Source organism: Gymnogyps californianus, chromosome 3 (assembly GCF_018139145.2).
Source record: "Gymnogyps californianus isolate 813 chromosome 3, ASM1813914v2, whole genome shotgun sequence".
In the NCBI taxonomy this organism is placed as follows: domain Eukaryota; kingdom Metazoa; phylum Chordata; class Aves; order Accipitriformes; family Cathartidae; genus Gymnogyps; species Gymnogyps californianus.
The window spans coordinates 117,652,774-117,667,049 of NC_059473.1; the positions used below are offsets into that span (position 1 = coordinate 117,652,774).

A 14,276-nucleotide genomic window follows, 5' to 3' on the forward strand; every position below is an offset into this window, starting at 1 on the left:
TGAATTAATTTCTCCTGCCTGCTATTCTCTGCCTGCTCTCTGGCAAGTCATTTATTTTCTCCTCTGTGCTTTTGTTCCCCTTTTGCAGGATGGGATAAACAACCTTCCTAATTGCACCATGACACTGTGAGAACAGACAGGATCTAGTACTACCTTTGCCCATATGTAGTTTTCCCTTTAGCTGCTCTCAAAGGAAATACGAGCGCAGCTACATTCTTGGTTTCATGCTTATTTACACAGGGTTTTAGCAGAGCATGCACTTGAACACATGTAAGGCTCCTCATGTCTTAAATGGAATCCATCCTTTAACTCCGATTTGCTGCTACTGTACAACCTAGAGAACAACAATAACAACACCTGCAGGTTAGGAAAATGTTTTATTATACTGAAACATACTGTACATAGATGAGAGCCAATGGTTATGTTTTATCTGTCCCATCAAACCAAAATACCTTTATCATATTTTCCATTGGCTTAAAAAGGAAATACTAATAGAGATAATTTCATTATTAAAAATATATATATAATGCTTTCTATTTATTTTGTTCTATATTAGAAAGGCAAATTTGGGGATAGTGATATGGCTTAAATATATTAATAATTTCCCTCTGGGGAGCTTGTCTTCACATCTGGATAGAACACACATGGAATGAGTTCAGGAATCTCTTTCTACATGACAGCAGGAATCAACCTACACTAGATGTAAATTCAGCATGTTCAACCAGAGTGCCTGAGCCGGGGAAGAAGAAGGGTAGTCTGGGATGCTTGTTCTACCATGTTTGTCTTTTCCTGCATATTAAAATTTCTCCAGTATATTTTCTTCCTATTTTTTCCTCTGGATAATCCCAAGTTTGTCCTCCCTTCTTTCAACCATCGCCATAGTAATGAACAGACCACTGTTTTATCAAAAACCCTCATTTTAGCTTAGTGGAATTAATCACCATGGCTTCTTCTTTAAGTTCTGGGAGAAGGGAAGGAGAAAGAGAGAATGAGTGACTCCAGAGAGCAATTCAGAGTTCCTCCGTTAGGACACCTGCACTGAATCACCTCCTGGAGAAATCTTTCTCTCCACTAACTACAGTGGAAGCCCAGGAAGACTTGGCTGGAAAACATTAGCCCTTGTCAATCTTGAGTAGGTTCACAAGAGTCCTACAGCATCCAAACCTCCTACACACTGCAACCTCTGCCTGTGTCTGGAGCTGCACTCTTAGCCATCTTCAGTCATTCGCTATTCTCCCCAGGGGCCAGAGATGCATAGCGTCTAGTACTTGCAGTCCTACAAGTTCTCTTACAAGTTGGCATTTGCGCAACAACAAAGGCAGCAGATTGTCAGGCTTAGCTGGGATTTCAGTGTTTCTCTGAACTACAGAGGAACTGTTACCTATACTTAACAGTTCCTGGTTATAAATTACTGAAATACCAGTCAGGGAGCAAAGGGCTTCTACAAAAATGCACAGGATAAAAGGAAAATGACCTTTCCGGTGAGCTGAAATACACTGTCTAAAATGACAGGAACAACATCCTGTCCTGCCTCAGACCATTTGTTGGACACTATTCACAGTTGCCATGTGTGCAGCACGCTTACCATTTTCAATCAGGACTAAACTGGCCGAAACTGTACTATGTTGATCCTAAAGTAGACCATCTGTAGTGCTATGTCCTTGTCCACATTCCCTGTAATATCCTGAAAATCTAAGGCAACATTATACCACAACTGCACTGTTTTGAAAACATCATGTTGAGCCTCTGCTAGTCAAACTTGCGGCTCTCTATATCATGGTACACAAATGAGCACTGTGACAGTAAAGACATCTGGTCAACTCTTGCTACCGTCACTTGAGCTCACCAGGAGTTTGGGCCAAGAAGGCATCATTACATTTTAAAAATACATATGTTCAAAAAAGACTTGCATCTTGGTTGTTGATAGATTCATTTTCCTGGATATACTGGAGAATGTCAACTTCATTCATTGTCTGAATCCTGTTTTCCTTTGGCTTTGCCAGTGGAGATGAATTAGTGCTCCTGGGGGCAACTGCTGGCTTCTGAGGCAGTGGTGGTTTTGATGGTACCTTAGGTTTTGGTTTGGAGGTTACTTTCAAGAGTTTCTCTAAATCATCTTCAACTCTGGAATGAAAAGAAAACATCAGTAACATCTTGGGAATTTCTGAACTGCTTTTTGTTTCGTAAGAAAATGCAATCTTGCAAAATAAAACTTTCTGCAGGAAAGGATCAACTTTGATTAATTTCTCTTTTAGGAAGAGCTTTCCATAAAAGTTTCAATGTTACCAAAATAAAAACTGTCTTTTTGTAATGTGGTTTTTCAGTTCACCATACAAGTTAAATAATTTTACAGCATGTTTTCAAATGTCTAAATTAAAAGTAATTTGCAATTATCAAAAGAAAAAGAACTTGATTTTAGTTTGGGAAAACAATGCTTTTGATTTGTGACAGGATGATTTGCTTCCCAGAAATTTTCATGGGATAGTAAAATTTTTCACATTCAGCTTTGCTTCCTCTTCATCTCCATCCCTCAAGACTGAGACTGAGCAGCCCCCATGCTCAATCATGAGAAACTGGAAAAACTAATAGCTTTAAAAATATTGTGTTCACATTTGCTTCCAAGAAACTGAAGAAGATTTGCAACCTGTGACCATATACAATGACTCTTTTTGGTGACCATTTCCCCCTATTTCCTAGTGAAATGTCCCAAAACATGTGTGTCGTGGTTTAACCCCAGTCAGCAACTCAGCACCACGCAGCCGTTTCCCCCTCCCCCTCCCAGTGGGGTGAGGAGGAGGAAAGCAAAGGAAAAAAAAGTAAAACTCGTGGGTTCAGATAAGAACAGTTTAATAACTAAACTAAAATATAATACTAACAATAGTAATAATGAAATATAATAATAATAGTAATGAAAAGGAATGCAACAAAAAGAAGGGGGTGGAAGGAAAAAAAAAAAAAAACCCAGTGATGCACAATGCAATTGCTCACCACCCGCTGACCGATGCTCAGTTAGTTCCCGAACCGCGATCCGCCCCTCCCGGCCAGCTCCCCCCTGTTTATATACTGGGCATGACGTTCCATGGTATGGAATATCCCTTTGGCTAGTTCAGGTCAGCTGCCCCGGCTCTGCTCCCTCCCAGCTTCTTGCACACCTGCTTGCTGGCAGAGCATGGGAAACTGAAAAGTCCTTGGCTTAAGATAAGCGCTACTTAGCAACAACTAAAACATCAGAGTGTTATCAACATCATTCTCACACTAAATCCAAAACACAGCACTGTACCAGCTACTAAAAAGAAAGTTAACTCTGTCCCAGCCGAAACCAGGACAACGTGAAACAGTTAAGGATGTTTTCTACCTGCATTGTTTGACCTTATCAAGAGACACAGCATGCTGTGCATGCCCAACTCTGTTCCCATAGGAGCTGTTAAAGATTTTGCGACAGCCCTTATAACAGATTGTCTTGTGACTCCAAGAGGTGTCTGCCTTTGGAAAGTGAATATGTGGAGGAAAGGGAAAGAAGATTGTGACACATCACACTCTGAAGGATATAGCAGAGATGGCAAAGTAAAAATTAGCACAGCTAGAGAAGTCTTTACAGGCCACAGTAATTTCTGCTCTGAATCAAAACAGCCTCTTGTTTTGGTCCTCTGAGCACAGTGATCAAACAAAATACCATAAGGAGTAAACACAGTTATTAATTTCCCAAAGGCTTGATTGATAAATAATTGTTAAGCGGTCAAAACCCAACCAGCAATCCATGCAGATAATCAGCTGTGTAATGACAAGCTACAAAAGTGAAGCCTCTGATAAAATGCATATCTCATATATGCTTACAAAATACATGACTTCCAAAAGGCTCCACCCCTAACTGTAGCATACAAAATCAAGAAAGCTAAAGCATAAGAAGTGCAAGCAGAAACTTTTACATGGGGGACCAGGAGCCAAAGATGAAGAGGAACAGTAGGTTTGTAATATGTGGGTATCTCCTTGCCAGACCCCAGCTCTAGTATGATACACTTACTCTAGGACCGTAGCATCTTAGGCAGTGAAATGATTTAACTGTTTAATTGTTTACAAGCACTGTTGTAAGAAATGTTTTTACCAAACTTCAGTATCAACTGAATCAGCCCATTAGGTTGTAACAGTGCCAGCAGTAAAACTCCCTCTACCTCAGCCAAAGGGTAGCGTGACAGGGAAGTTACAAATGAACTAGGAGATGAAATTAAAGTGCAGGAGTTATTCCAAAAGGACTGTAATTTTCTTTGGTGCTAAAATTCCCTTCAAATAGTTTTACTTAGTTCACTCTTAGAAGACTTGTGAGGATAAGAAAGTCTGGTCAAGTGATTCTTAAACAAGAAAGAAGTTGGCAGCACAGGTGCAGCCCATCCTCTCCCTCTGTCTCTGCTAGAGCACTACATCAAGAGGTGGCACAGTCCCTCCATCCAGGAGGATGGGCTGCATGCTCTCTGTCGGTCACAGCACCCATAACCATCTTGTGACAAACGGCAAGGAGCAAATGGAGACACGACTAAGGGAACAGACAACAGCTGCTTCTCTCTGGGAGGATTCTCTGAAGCTTCTCATTTGAGCCTCTGGTGAATGGAAGGGGTTTGTTGGAGCAGCTCTCCAGCAGCTCCACTCACTGGAACAGGATACCATACAGGCAGTCTAAGGACACTGCCTTTTTAGTTTCTTCTTCTACAAGCCCCATAGGTAGGCAGTCCCTGGAGCATGAATGAGTCTCACCTCGTTTCATGTCAGGTATTTTTTGGTCCGTCCACTCATTTGTCCTTTGTAATTCATATCTTCCTCACTGCCAGGCAATAAGGCTGTCTTGGCGGGGTTATTCAGACCCCTGCAAAGCCACTGGGATAACTTCTGTTGACTAAATGGGACTGTGATTTCTCCCTTTCTCTCTTTGTTCACCAGCAGCCTTAGGAAAGATACTGTAAATGCCTCTACCACACGGCAAAACAATTGGTGGGGCCTTCCGCAGACAGTTAAAGTAATGTAGGCAGTTAAAGCAAAGCTGAGCTCTTCCATAATTTGGGAAGCAATTGATTAGGGTAACTGGGCAGGACCATGGGGAACATGATCAACAGAAGAACCAACGTCTCTGAGACACTTTATTACTCCGTCCCTAGTGCACATTGTTTGAATGTTAAAACCACAGGTACTTCAAGAGCTCCAGCACCCTCAGCTAAGTATGCCACTATTATTAAGAAAAACTGCATGCTTTCAAGGGTTTCTATTTTATGTTCGCCCTTATTAAAAGCTGCGAGGAACTTACAACTGTACTGCCCAGGCTGAGACAAACTACACTCACCATGAACTGACCATAAAGTAAACAAGGATTAGCCTGAATTTTCTGCTGTATAGACGGTCAGAACCCTTTAAGGTAAAACCATTCCTGAAGTCAGGTCTTTCCATGACTCCCAAAGGGAATCTAAAAAGGATCAGTTTTAACCAAGGCTAATGTTGTAAAATCAACTGCCTGAACATTGATACCTAAAACTATGAAATACCTAAACAGACCAACTGATGGACAGAGCAGGGCCACTGTCCCAGAGCTCTGCACCTTGAACGCTACCTTGTGGACTTGTATTCCAGCAGGCAGCTCCTCAAATTTCATCCCCCAAGTAATTCTGGAGATTATATTCGCTTTTATTTAGATAAGATTTCTGATGTCTTTTAGTTTCCATGATTCCCTGTGGGTGACATATCCCACCTAACTTGCAAAACACCTTGTCAGTGTATTTCTTCCTCCTGAATTCCTCATCTACATAAAAGAAATTAATTTAATTTAAGCCGAGGCATTTTTGTTTGCTGCAAATGCTGATACCCAAGAGATATCACACCTGTGATCACATTGCCAAGACATGTTCTTGTTCTCTTTGCTGTGTAATAAACAAAACATGTTAGGGCTGGTATTTCTGAAGCCTAACTTTCTTTAGCTGATCTGATGCTTCCCTTCTTGGCAAAAACAAATACTGAATGAATCAGTGTCCATGTCATAAAGTTGTGGTCATAAATAACAGAAACCATAATAACCAGATGAACAATACATACATACACATACAGATCATATGGAGGAAGCGTGATTTTGAACTAGGTGCACTGCCTGAGAACTAGGTGCACTGCCCAGAAGGGGCAGCAGTAAATACAGCTCATTAACCTGATCAGATGGTACAGCTTCCTGAATTCTCTGCTCCTGTGTGGCTCTATATTAATTTCTGTGCTAACCACAGCAACAAAACCACTCAGCACAGTCATAAAATACCCCAGAAGATGCAGTCCAGTAGGTTGTGGGGTTTTTTTGGTAGTGTGCTTTTAGGCCAAAAATTCCGCAGGAGATGATTTTTCAAAGTCTGGAAGCTGATCATGTAAATCTCCTTTTTCTGTCCTGGATTTTTTCAAGACCTTGGTTAGACAGAAGTCTTTTACAGAGAACACAGCAGATAATATGGGGTCTTTGTCTCAAAACCTGCTTTTCAGTGCTGCAGTGCTAGGCAAACTGTTTGATCCACTGTTGTTTGATCATGTGAGACACAACTGTCTTTGAAAACTAAAGAGGTAAAATGCAAAACGCCTCAGGCAGAGATAGAAACAAGGACTTCTATTTCTTGAGAAGCAAATGAATTGTTACAGTGCATAACTACCACCATATTTAACTCCAGGCCAGGAGGAGGAAGAAAAAAATCAAGCAACTATTCTGAAATAACAAGATTAAAGGAAGAACCTTCCCACCCCCATCTTTTTATAGACAATCAGGCACAGAATACATGTAATTAATCATTCTCTAATTAGACTCTTTCTTTTTCTGTAATGGAAAAGCAGTGCCACATTGTTTAAAATTCCTGCCATACTGTTGTGCTGATTCACAGACTCTATCGGTGGAAATTCTCTTTGTTTCCAGACACAGAAAGCAATCAAAACCCTTACTGAGAAAGGCTGTCACAAAGCCCTATGATATGACTGCTAGCATGTGGACTTCAAGAGAGTAAATGAGTTCTGACCTGGAGACAGACACAGCTGCCATCAGTACATCAACATTTTAGATGCCACTTCTCTGAACTCTGTCCGCCTATCTGGACAAGATCTTTGGGACAGGAATGACTATGTGCGTGTACAGCTTCCAGCATGATGGGGACAATGACCTTTGTTTGCTGGGAATGCTCTAAAGAGGAGAATCAGTAATGAAACCAAGAGACAAAGACTCCCATAATTTGCTAAAGTGTCCAAAAGGATCATGCTTGAAGCTAGGCTATGCAACTCAAAGCAGTTCTTGCAGAATAGACTTTTATCTTTCCCTATCTTATTATCAGTGTCTTTATTTTGTCTGGTGTTAATTCCAAGTACGAGAGATACCTTTAGCGAAGCCTTGGGGAGAGGTGTAATATCACTTATATGACTTGGGAAAAGACTTGTGCCCAAAAATAGGCAGGAGGCTTCGAAGTATCTGTTGACCATCACTTCTGCTATGGTCAGTAGAGACAGTGTGATGTCTAACAAGGCCCGTGGAAATTATACAGGCTGGAGTTAACCACAGGAATGCAAAGCACAGGGGACTGTGTAGGAGGTATGTCCCCTCCTGCTCCTGCTTTCCCCTGCAATCCATTACAGGTAAATTCACACTGGTACTTTAACCAGTGCCAGGAAATATGTCTGGACACTGGAACATGAGAGTCTGTACTGCTGAAATGCTGGAAGAACCACTGGCACAGCTTTGGTCTGCAACAGATTAGCCCTCCTCCAAAAAACTCCCAGGCACAACTCGGAGCTGGCGCGGGACAGGGACCATTCCCAGCAGGCAGCTGCCTACAGTCACCTTGTTCTGCAGCTGGAGACAGTCAAATAGCATGGATGCAGCCCAGTGGTGCTGTCTGGCCGAGGGCCAGAGAACAGGCTTATTAGTATAGGTAAGTCCTACATGCATATGCCCACAAGAAGCCCTCGGAGGAAAACAGCCTACTGGTTAGATCACTCACCTAGGAAACGAGACAATTCAATTTTTATAATTTGAACCAGAGAGCTTGATTCAATTTTTCCGCAGCCTGAAGAAGTTCAAACCTCTGTCTCCTGCTTCTCTAGAAAGTTCCCCAATCACCAGGCAAAGGCATAGTTGGGGCAGGGGAGCGTAGGCAGCTTTTACCCCCCAGCTGAAGATGTCTGTCAAAAATGCAAGTAACCTGGGGCAAGACGGTTGAAATCTTGTGACTCTCAAGCCTAGCAAAAGCACCTCTTGCTACACTAGGAGAGACTAGGACTCTAGGTCACCTCTCCGCATTATTCTATACAACCCATACATGTTCCTAGGGGCAGGCCAAGAATTAACGTTTCCTCTCTGGCAAAAGCCTATTCTGTTGGCCAAGTTTACTTTGTAGCTCTTCCAGTGTTTGTAAGTAGCATCCCTATACATCACAGGAAAAATGAAATGAAAAAAATAAATGCTTGAAAACTATCACAGAAAGTGCTCATGGGCAGCAAAGAAAACCCACCAAAAACTGGTACGAAAAGAATAATTTATTTTTTTACTGAAAGGTACTGCAGCCAAATCAAGGTTCTTTCCCCACAGCAAGGTCACAGCAACCAAGGGAAACTGCCCTGGAGTGGTCAGGAAATTTCTGACTCAGTCATTGCAACCTCCTCTACCACCTGCCCATCACCCAAACAACCCTCTGCCCAAAGGATCTAGATTTAAACCCTCTGGAGTTTCTCAAAGCTCTTCTCCCAACTATGGTGCTGCTCTCATATCCTCAGGACAGCGAGAAAGCATTTCTCATCATGTGGTGCTGGAGGTGTGCCCCATATGACTCCTGGCTAGTCTGAAATGTACGTGTTGCGCTCTGAATTCAGCATCTGCTAATGGCCTGCTGAATGAAGAACATACAAACTTTTTCTGCTTCAAGGATGGCAACAGTTCCTTGTCAAACCTGAAGCTAACAAACCTGCTCAAGAAGCTGTATGGACTGGATGGTGTTTAGAAATGGCCATTGTTAGGATGCGGTTTCACAAACAGCTTCAGCCTCTAACAATATAATGCTCCTGAAAGGGTCATCACTTGCATCACTGACAGCACAGTTTGCAGCTGTAAAAACAGATCAACTTGTATATACAGACAAAATTCGTCTTTTAGGGCACAGGCAGGATGATGCAGCTGTAGCACAAAGGTAAGAGCTGGATTGTCCCTTTCAACACCAGCAGTCTTAGATCAGCGTAATCCTGGGAAAGAATACACCAGGTCTGCCATCACAGGGCAGCAGAACTGAGATCCTGCTGCTGACACTTTTCTCAGCACTGAAAAAAGACACGTTACGCTGACAGCTGCTTCCTTCCAGTTCAACTCCCTATTCATTATCAAAGGTGAAGTTGATTAACTCTCTCCTAAAAAGCTGCTCAGACAACTGTGGTAATTATTTCAGGCTAGGATGTGTGATAATTTATGTAATTCTGTGGGCCCACAGAGCTGCTGCAACATTCACAGGATCAATTCTAGCATTGGTTTTCCAAAAAACCTGATCCATCACGCCAGGCAAGCACGATTTAGATTAATGAGGCAGAAGAGGTCGACTGCTGTCCTGCTGCATGAAAACTTAATTTGCACATCTGTGGCCACTGGGTGGATGGAGGTGAGAAAATAAGATGGCATGACAATCCACGATGGGAGAGTGTGCAGGATACTGATTTCTGCAGCAGTTGACTTCTGTCTCTAGCTTAAATGGAAATCAGACCTGAGGAGGAGCTTCGAGAGTGGAAGTAAATGGCTGAATGCATCCAGAAAGAATCATTATACAGTATGACGTGACCCAGGAAAATGACAGGAGAAAAGAGAAGCCTGGTCTTAAATCCATTCCCAAGGATGATTCTTTTAACATCTGGGAAAGGGCTGATCAGCTACCCTTTCATCTCACTGCAGCTGGTCACCTTGCACCTTGGAAGAGTCAAAAGCAATGGGACCCAGGACTTCTCAGAAGTTCCCTGTGGTGAAGAGACAAGGCAAAAAGACTTGGCTACCTATCCCTCCCTTTCTCAAAGCACATCCCATGAAGGAAGAGTATGACATGCTCCTTTTTTCCTGAAGGCAAAAAGGTCCTGCTGGGTCCTACCACAGCAATTTATCTCTTTTCCACAATTTCTGGAAGGACATGCAAGTACAATGCTCTACAGGCACCTCACTGATGTATTATGGCAGATCTAGTGGTAGGAAAGAGTGCCTGCATCTACAATGCCAGTGGTTAGAGTGAGGTAGCTCGCCTAGTTTCTCCATCACCATCACTTAATATTTGTTGATAGGCCAAGAAATTAGTAACTAGTAAAAGGCTGGTCAATGGACAGGAAGAGGGAAGATATTTGTTTGAATGGATATGGATATTTTACCATAAAAAGAAATCTTTCATTACACTTACAAAGCAATTGGTTCTTCTCAAAGTTCAACAGTTGTTAATGTAAAGTAGGTGATTTTATTTAAAATAGTAATTCTCATTTCATTCGAGCAGCTATCCACAGAGAGCACAGTCTTCAGTTTGCAATGAGAACGTTTATCATATTCTCTTCTCCCTCATGTTGTGACAAGCACAGCCCACGCACATTTTGCAGACTCATTTGTCTCCGTAACAGTCTCTTCCTCAAGAGTTACAAGTCACTGCTGGGGATTCACTGCTGTGCTGACAGTGCTGTGGTGCTACTGCTGCTACAACCACTCAGGCACCATAAAGATCATGAAGGACTTCGTTGCTCCTGTGTTCTGCTCTAAACATCATCTTTTTCCCATCTCCCCTTTGGAAGAAGGTTCTGCCTTCCTCTGCCTTAGGCCGTGTTCTCCTATCTCTGCCCATGATTCACTGGAAAGTACACTTTCCAGTAAGTAAGACACTTCTCGGATCTACCACATGCATGTGGGCAGACCATGTTGTACATGCAAATGTACACTACATAAGTCAAAAGCCACCACCAAAAGCTGCATTATTCGGCTAATCCATCTGTGTACAGGGAACATGTCCAGGTTTCTGGACCTACCACAGATCTGCTGGTGCATCATAGCTGAGGCCAGTCTTAGGTCTTGACAAAATGTGTCCAGGCAAATTTTCTATATGGTATAACAGAGTATGTCCAACAGACCAAAACGTTTGCCAGTTTTCCTCTAGTAGCTTAGCCACCTCTAGCCCACTAAAGGAATGGGTTGCCGCAGCTCCTACTTTGATCTGAGGGCTGGGGAGAGATTTCTTCAGTCCCCTGTGGGAAAGGAGAGGGATTGTCAACATCTACAGGGCAAAGGGAAGATTTATTCTTAGGCCTCAAAATATGCTGAAGGCCCCATGCCACAGAGACTGCAGGGCTCAGCTCACATTGAACATTTCCCCTCACCACAAAGGGTCACTGCCTGGAAAAGAGACTGTGGCACTGCCCTGCAAGAACATGTAACACCAGTCTGGTGGTAAGGGAAGGTGGGAGATGATTCAAATGCTGCCTCTACATTTATGAGACCTGACAGTTCTGCTAAGGCTTCCAGCTGAACAGAAAACAAAGTGCATTGTGCATAACCACTTGAGAAAGTTCAGCTACAGGATTTCAGGTGACTGCAATGAATTTACACAGAGGTGAGGTGAAGTATTCTACTAGGTTAAAACAGCACTGCCACTCCTCTTCCCCCCTTTCACAGCTTCTCCTTTACCCCCAATCACCTTGCATTCAGTCCACCAGCTCTCTATGATATGCAGAGAACACTGTGAACTAAGTTTATCAGGGGGATTTCAGAGGGTGTTAGGCACCTGAACATGCCAACAGATCCTGACCTACCTTCCTATACCTCTTGCCCAGCCAGGAGCTGCCTCTGGATTCCTGTACCAACTTTCCCATTGGACCACTGGCATGATTTTCTGCTTCATTATGTGTATTCATTTCCAGTTGGATCTTGATGACTTGTCAACTACTGAAAGCGCTGGGACAATTCAAGAATAAATGAAAACTACTGGAATTTAAAAGAAATGGAATCTTTTCCCATGGGTTTCCATAACCATCTGGGTGTGCTGCTAACACTGATGACCCCAAACTGATCTAAAAGCATGGTCTATTGGTCTTGGAGCAGACTTCAGAGACCTTTCTCTGCCACAGAGGAAGAGAAAACATATAATCCAAAGGACATTAACATGACAGACAGAGAAGCTCTCTCCACTAGTGGATAATAATGCAAGGACTGCATTGAAACAGGCATTTCTCTTCTAGCCATACCAACAATCTGCATCAAGCACTGTATGCTGAGATTGCTAGCAGAGGAGGAAGCAAACACGAAAATATTGCAAGCACATACGTGTTTGCTCCCAATATACCACAGCCCTAAATCAGGTCATGTGCTGCCCCATCAGCTTCCATAAACATCAGGTGGGCTGTCAGGATGTAATGCGAGATTGCACCCAACCCAATTTAACCTTTGTTTAAATTAAGTCAGGTATTACCGCTGAGATAACTAGCACTTTTGCATGCATAGAAAGCAATAGCTGCAAAACTACCTGCTTCAGGAGAGGTTTGAAACCACACACAGATTCTCTCTCCTGGGTGTAGTACCTGCTGCGGAAATCATACATGCTAACAGGAGCTGGCTGGCAAGAATTAGCACTGGAAGCAGGTTGGCCTCATCATTCAGATGCCAGCCTGAGATCCAGAAGGCATGAATTTGGCTCTACTGCAGCACAGGTTCCCTGGTGATGCTGGTCTCTCTGAGCACTGGCTCCCTGCTTGATCTCTTGAGGATTATCAGTGCAGGCAAACTAGCCTTGTGAGAGAAATGTCAGGAATAAAATACATTATGTGATGATATGTTCCAGTGCTACACTATCAAGGGGGCAGGTAAGTGGAAGAGCAAGTTCCCTCCTGTAACTCTGAGCTCCGGCCTTCCTTTCCACTAGATTAAAAATTAAATGCAGGGTGATAGACATTTTAATGAGAGTCCTTTACAGCTGTGGAGGTGTGAACAGGATTCCTGTCATGTTAGAAAACAAGGATTAGATGGCATGCCTTGGGCCTTCAAGACCCTTCCTTTGGAGTCATAGAATAATACCTTGCACCCTACCTTTCTCAAAGGGCCTTCCTAATTTCCTTTTTAACGTGTTTCATTTCCAAGCTCCATGACACATACCCTACCTTTTACTTGTAAGTACAAGTATTGGTTCACAGTTAGCATTCAAAGTATTTAAGCTTTGCCCTCAAATTCGTCTCTTTTGAGGTCTAAATAACTCCTCAGATCACATTCATCCTACACAACAAATTTGAGATGTGTACCTCAGCAGTTCCTCAGTGTCCTCGTCAGGACCCGTGTTCAGCACATACTCCGTGTTCTTACAGGCAGCTGGCAGCAGTAGTGAGTCACCCAGTCTTACCACCCCACCAAGGTCTGGATCTTCAAATAATTTCAGATCTAGAAAGGGGAATCAGAAAATGCTGTAGGTAAATCATGCTACATAACACAATACCTGCATTAACACTAGCTAGTAAATCTGGCTACTGGGCTGAAAAAAAAGATCATGTAGACAATTCTTTTTTACATGGACTTCCAATCCACAAAGTGTAGTGATACACTGCACTCTCAGGACTTGGTAAATCTGCTTTCTTCTTGCATTCAAAAGTAGGTCACATTACTCTTGTTAGTGTGGCATGACTGACTGTGGGACAGCCAGCTCCCATAGACCTATAATATCCCAGCCCAAAATGTCAACAGTGAACAGCTATGGGAACTAGAGGTCTTATTTATTCTTTCTGAATGATTCTAGATGATTCTGCCCCAGCTGAAGATTTGCCTTAACATTCCCAAGTCATTATTTAGCCTGTATACTCTGTATCACTACATTTTAAAAGCTCAGTTATACACATCTTTAGATAAAACAATCTGTGTATATACAAATATAGAACAGATTTACTCTCTTTCATCTTCTTCCTGGGACCAGTTGATGAGAAATCTTTTTCTGGGCCAAAGAGTCCTTCATCAGGATCTACTTCCTCTTCAAAAATGGTTAATTTGGGCTTTTCTTCCTTGGTTGGAGGAGCAGATGCCTTCTTTGTTTTTTTAGTTCTAAAACATAAGAGACAAGGAAGTCAGCTGCAATTCTTCATTTAACAAGAAAGATTTATGGCTAGAAAGTCTCATAAGCTGAAAATAGATGGAGGCTGGGAAAGGATTAGAGAAAGGTACATAGGCATCTGTTAGTCGCTGGCAGGAACAGGATATTGAGCTGGAGGGACTGTTGGTCTGACATACTCTACCTGTACTCATGTTTTCTACTCTT

At 42.6% G+C, this 14,276-nt stretch overlaps 1 protein-coding gene across 1 annotated transcript in view; it reads right to left on the reverse strand.

Moving 5' to 3' along the window:
- Positions 1-370: 370 nt before the first annotated feature.
- The window catches only part of HS1BP3 (HCLS1 binding protein 3), a 56,727-nt gene continuing 42,821 nt past the window's right edge, over positions 371-14,276 (reverse strand). The window contains exons 5-7 of the mRNA XM_050893663.1: positions 13,911-14,062; positions 13,276-13,411; positions 371-2,124 (exon numbers count right to left, since the gene is read on the reverse strand). Of these exons, the coding sequence (XP_050749620.1) occupies positions 1,896-2,124; positions 13,276-13,411; positions 13,911-14,062 (517 nt within the window). The 3' untranslated portion in view covers positions 371-1,895. The remainder of the gene's footprint in view (positions 2,125-13,275; positions 13,412-13,910; positions 14,063-14,276) is intronic.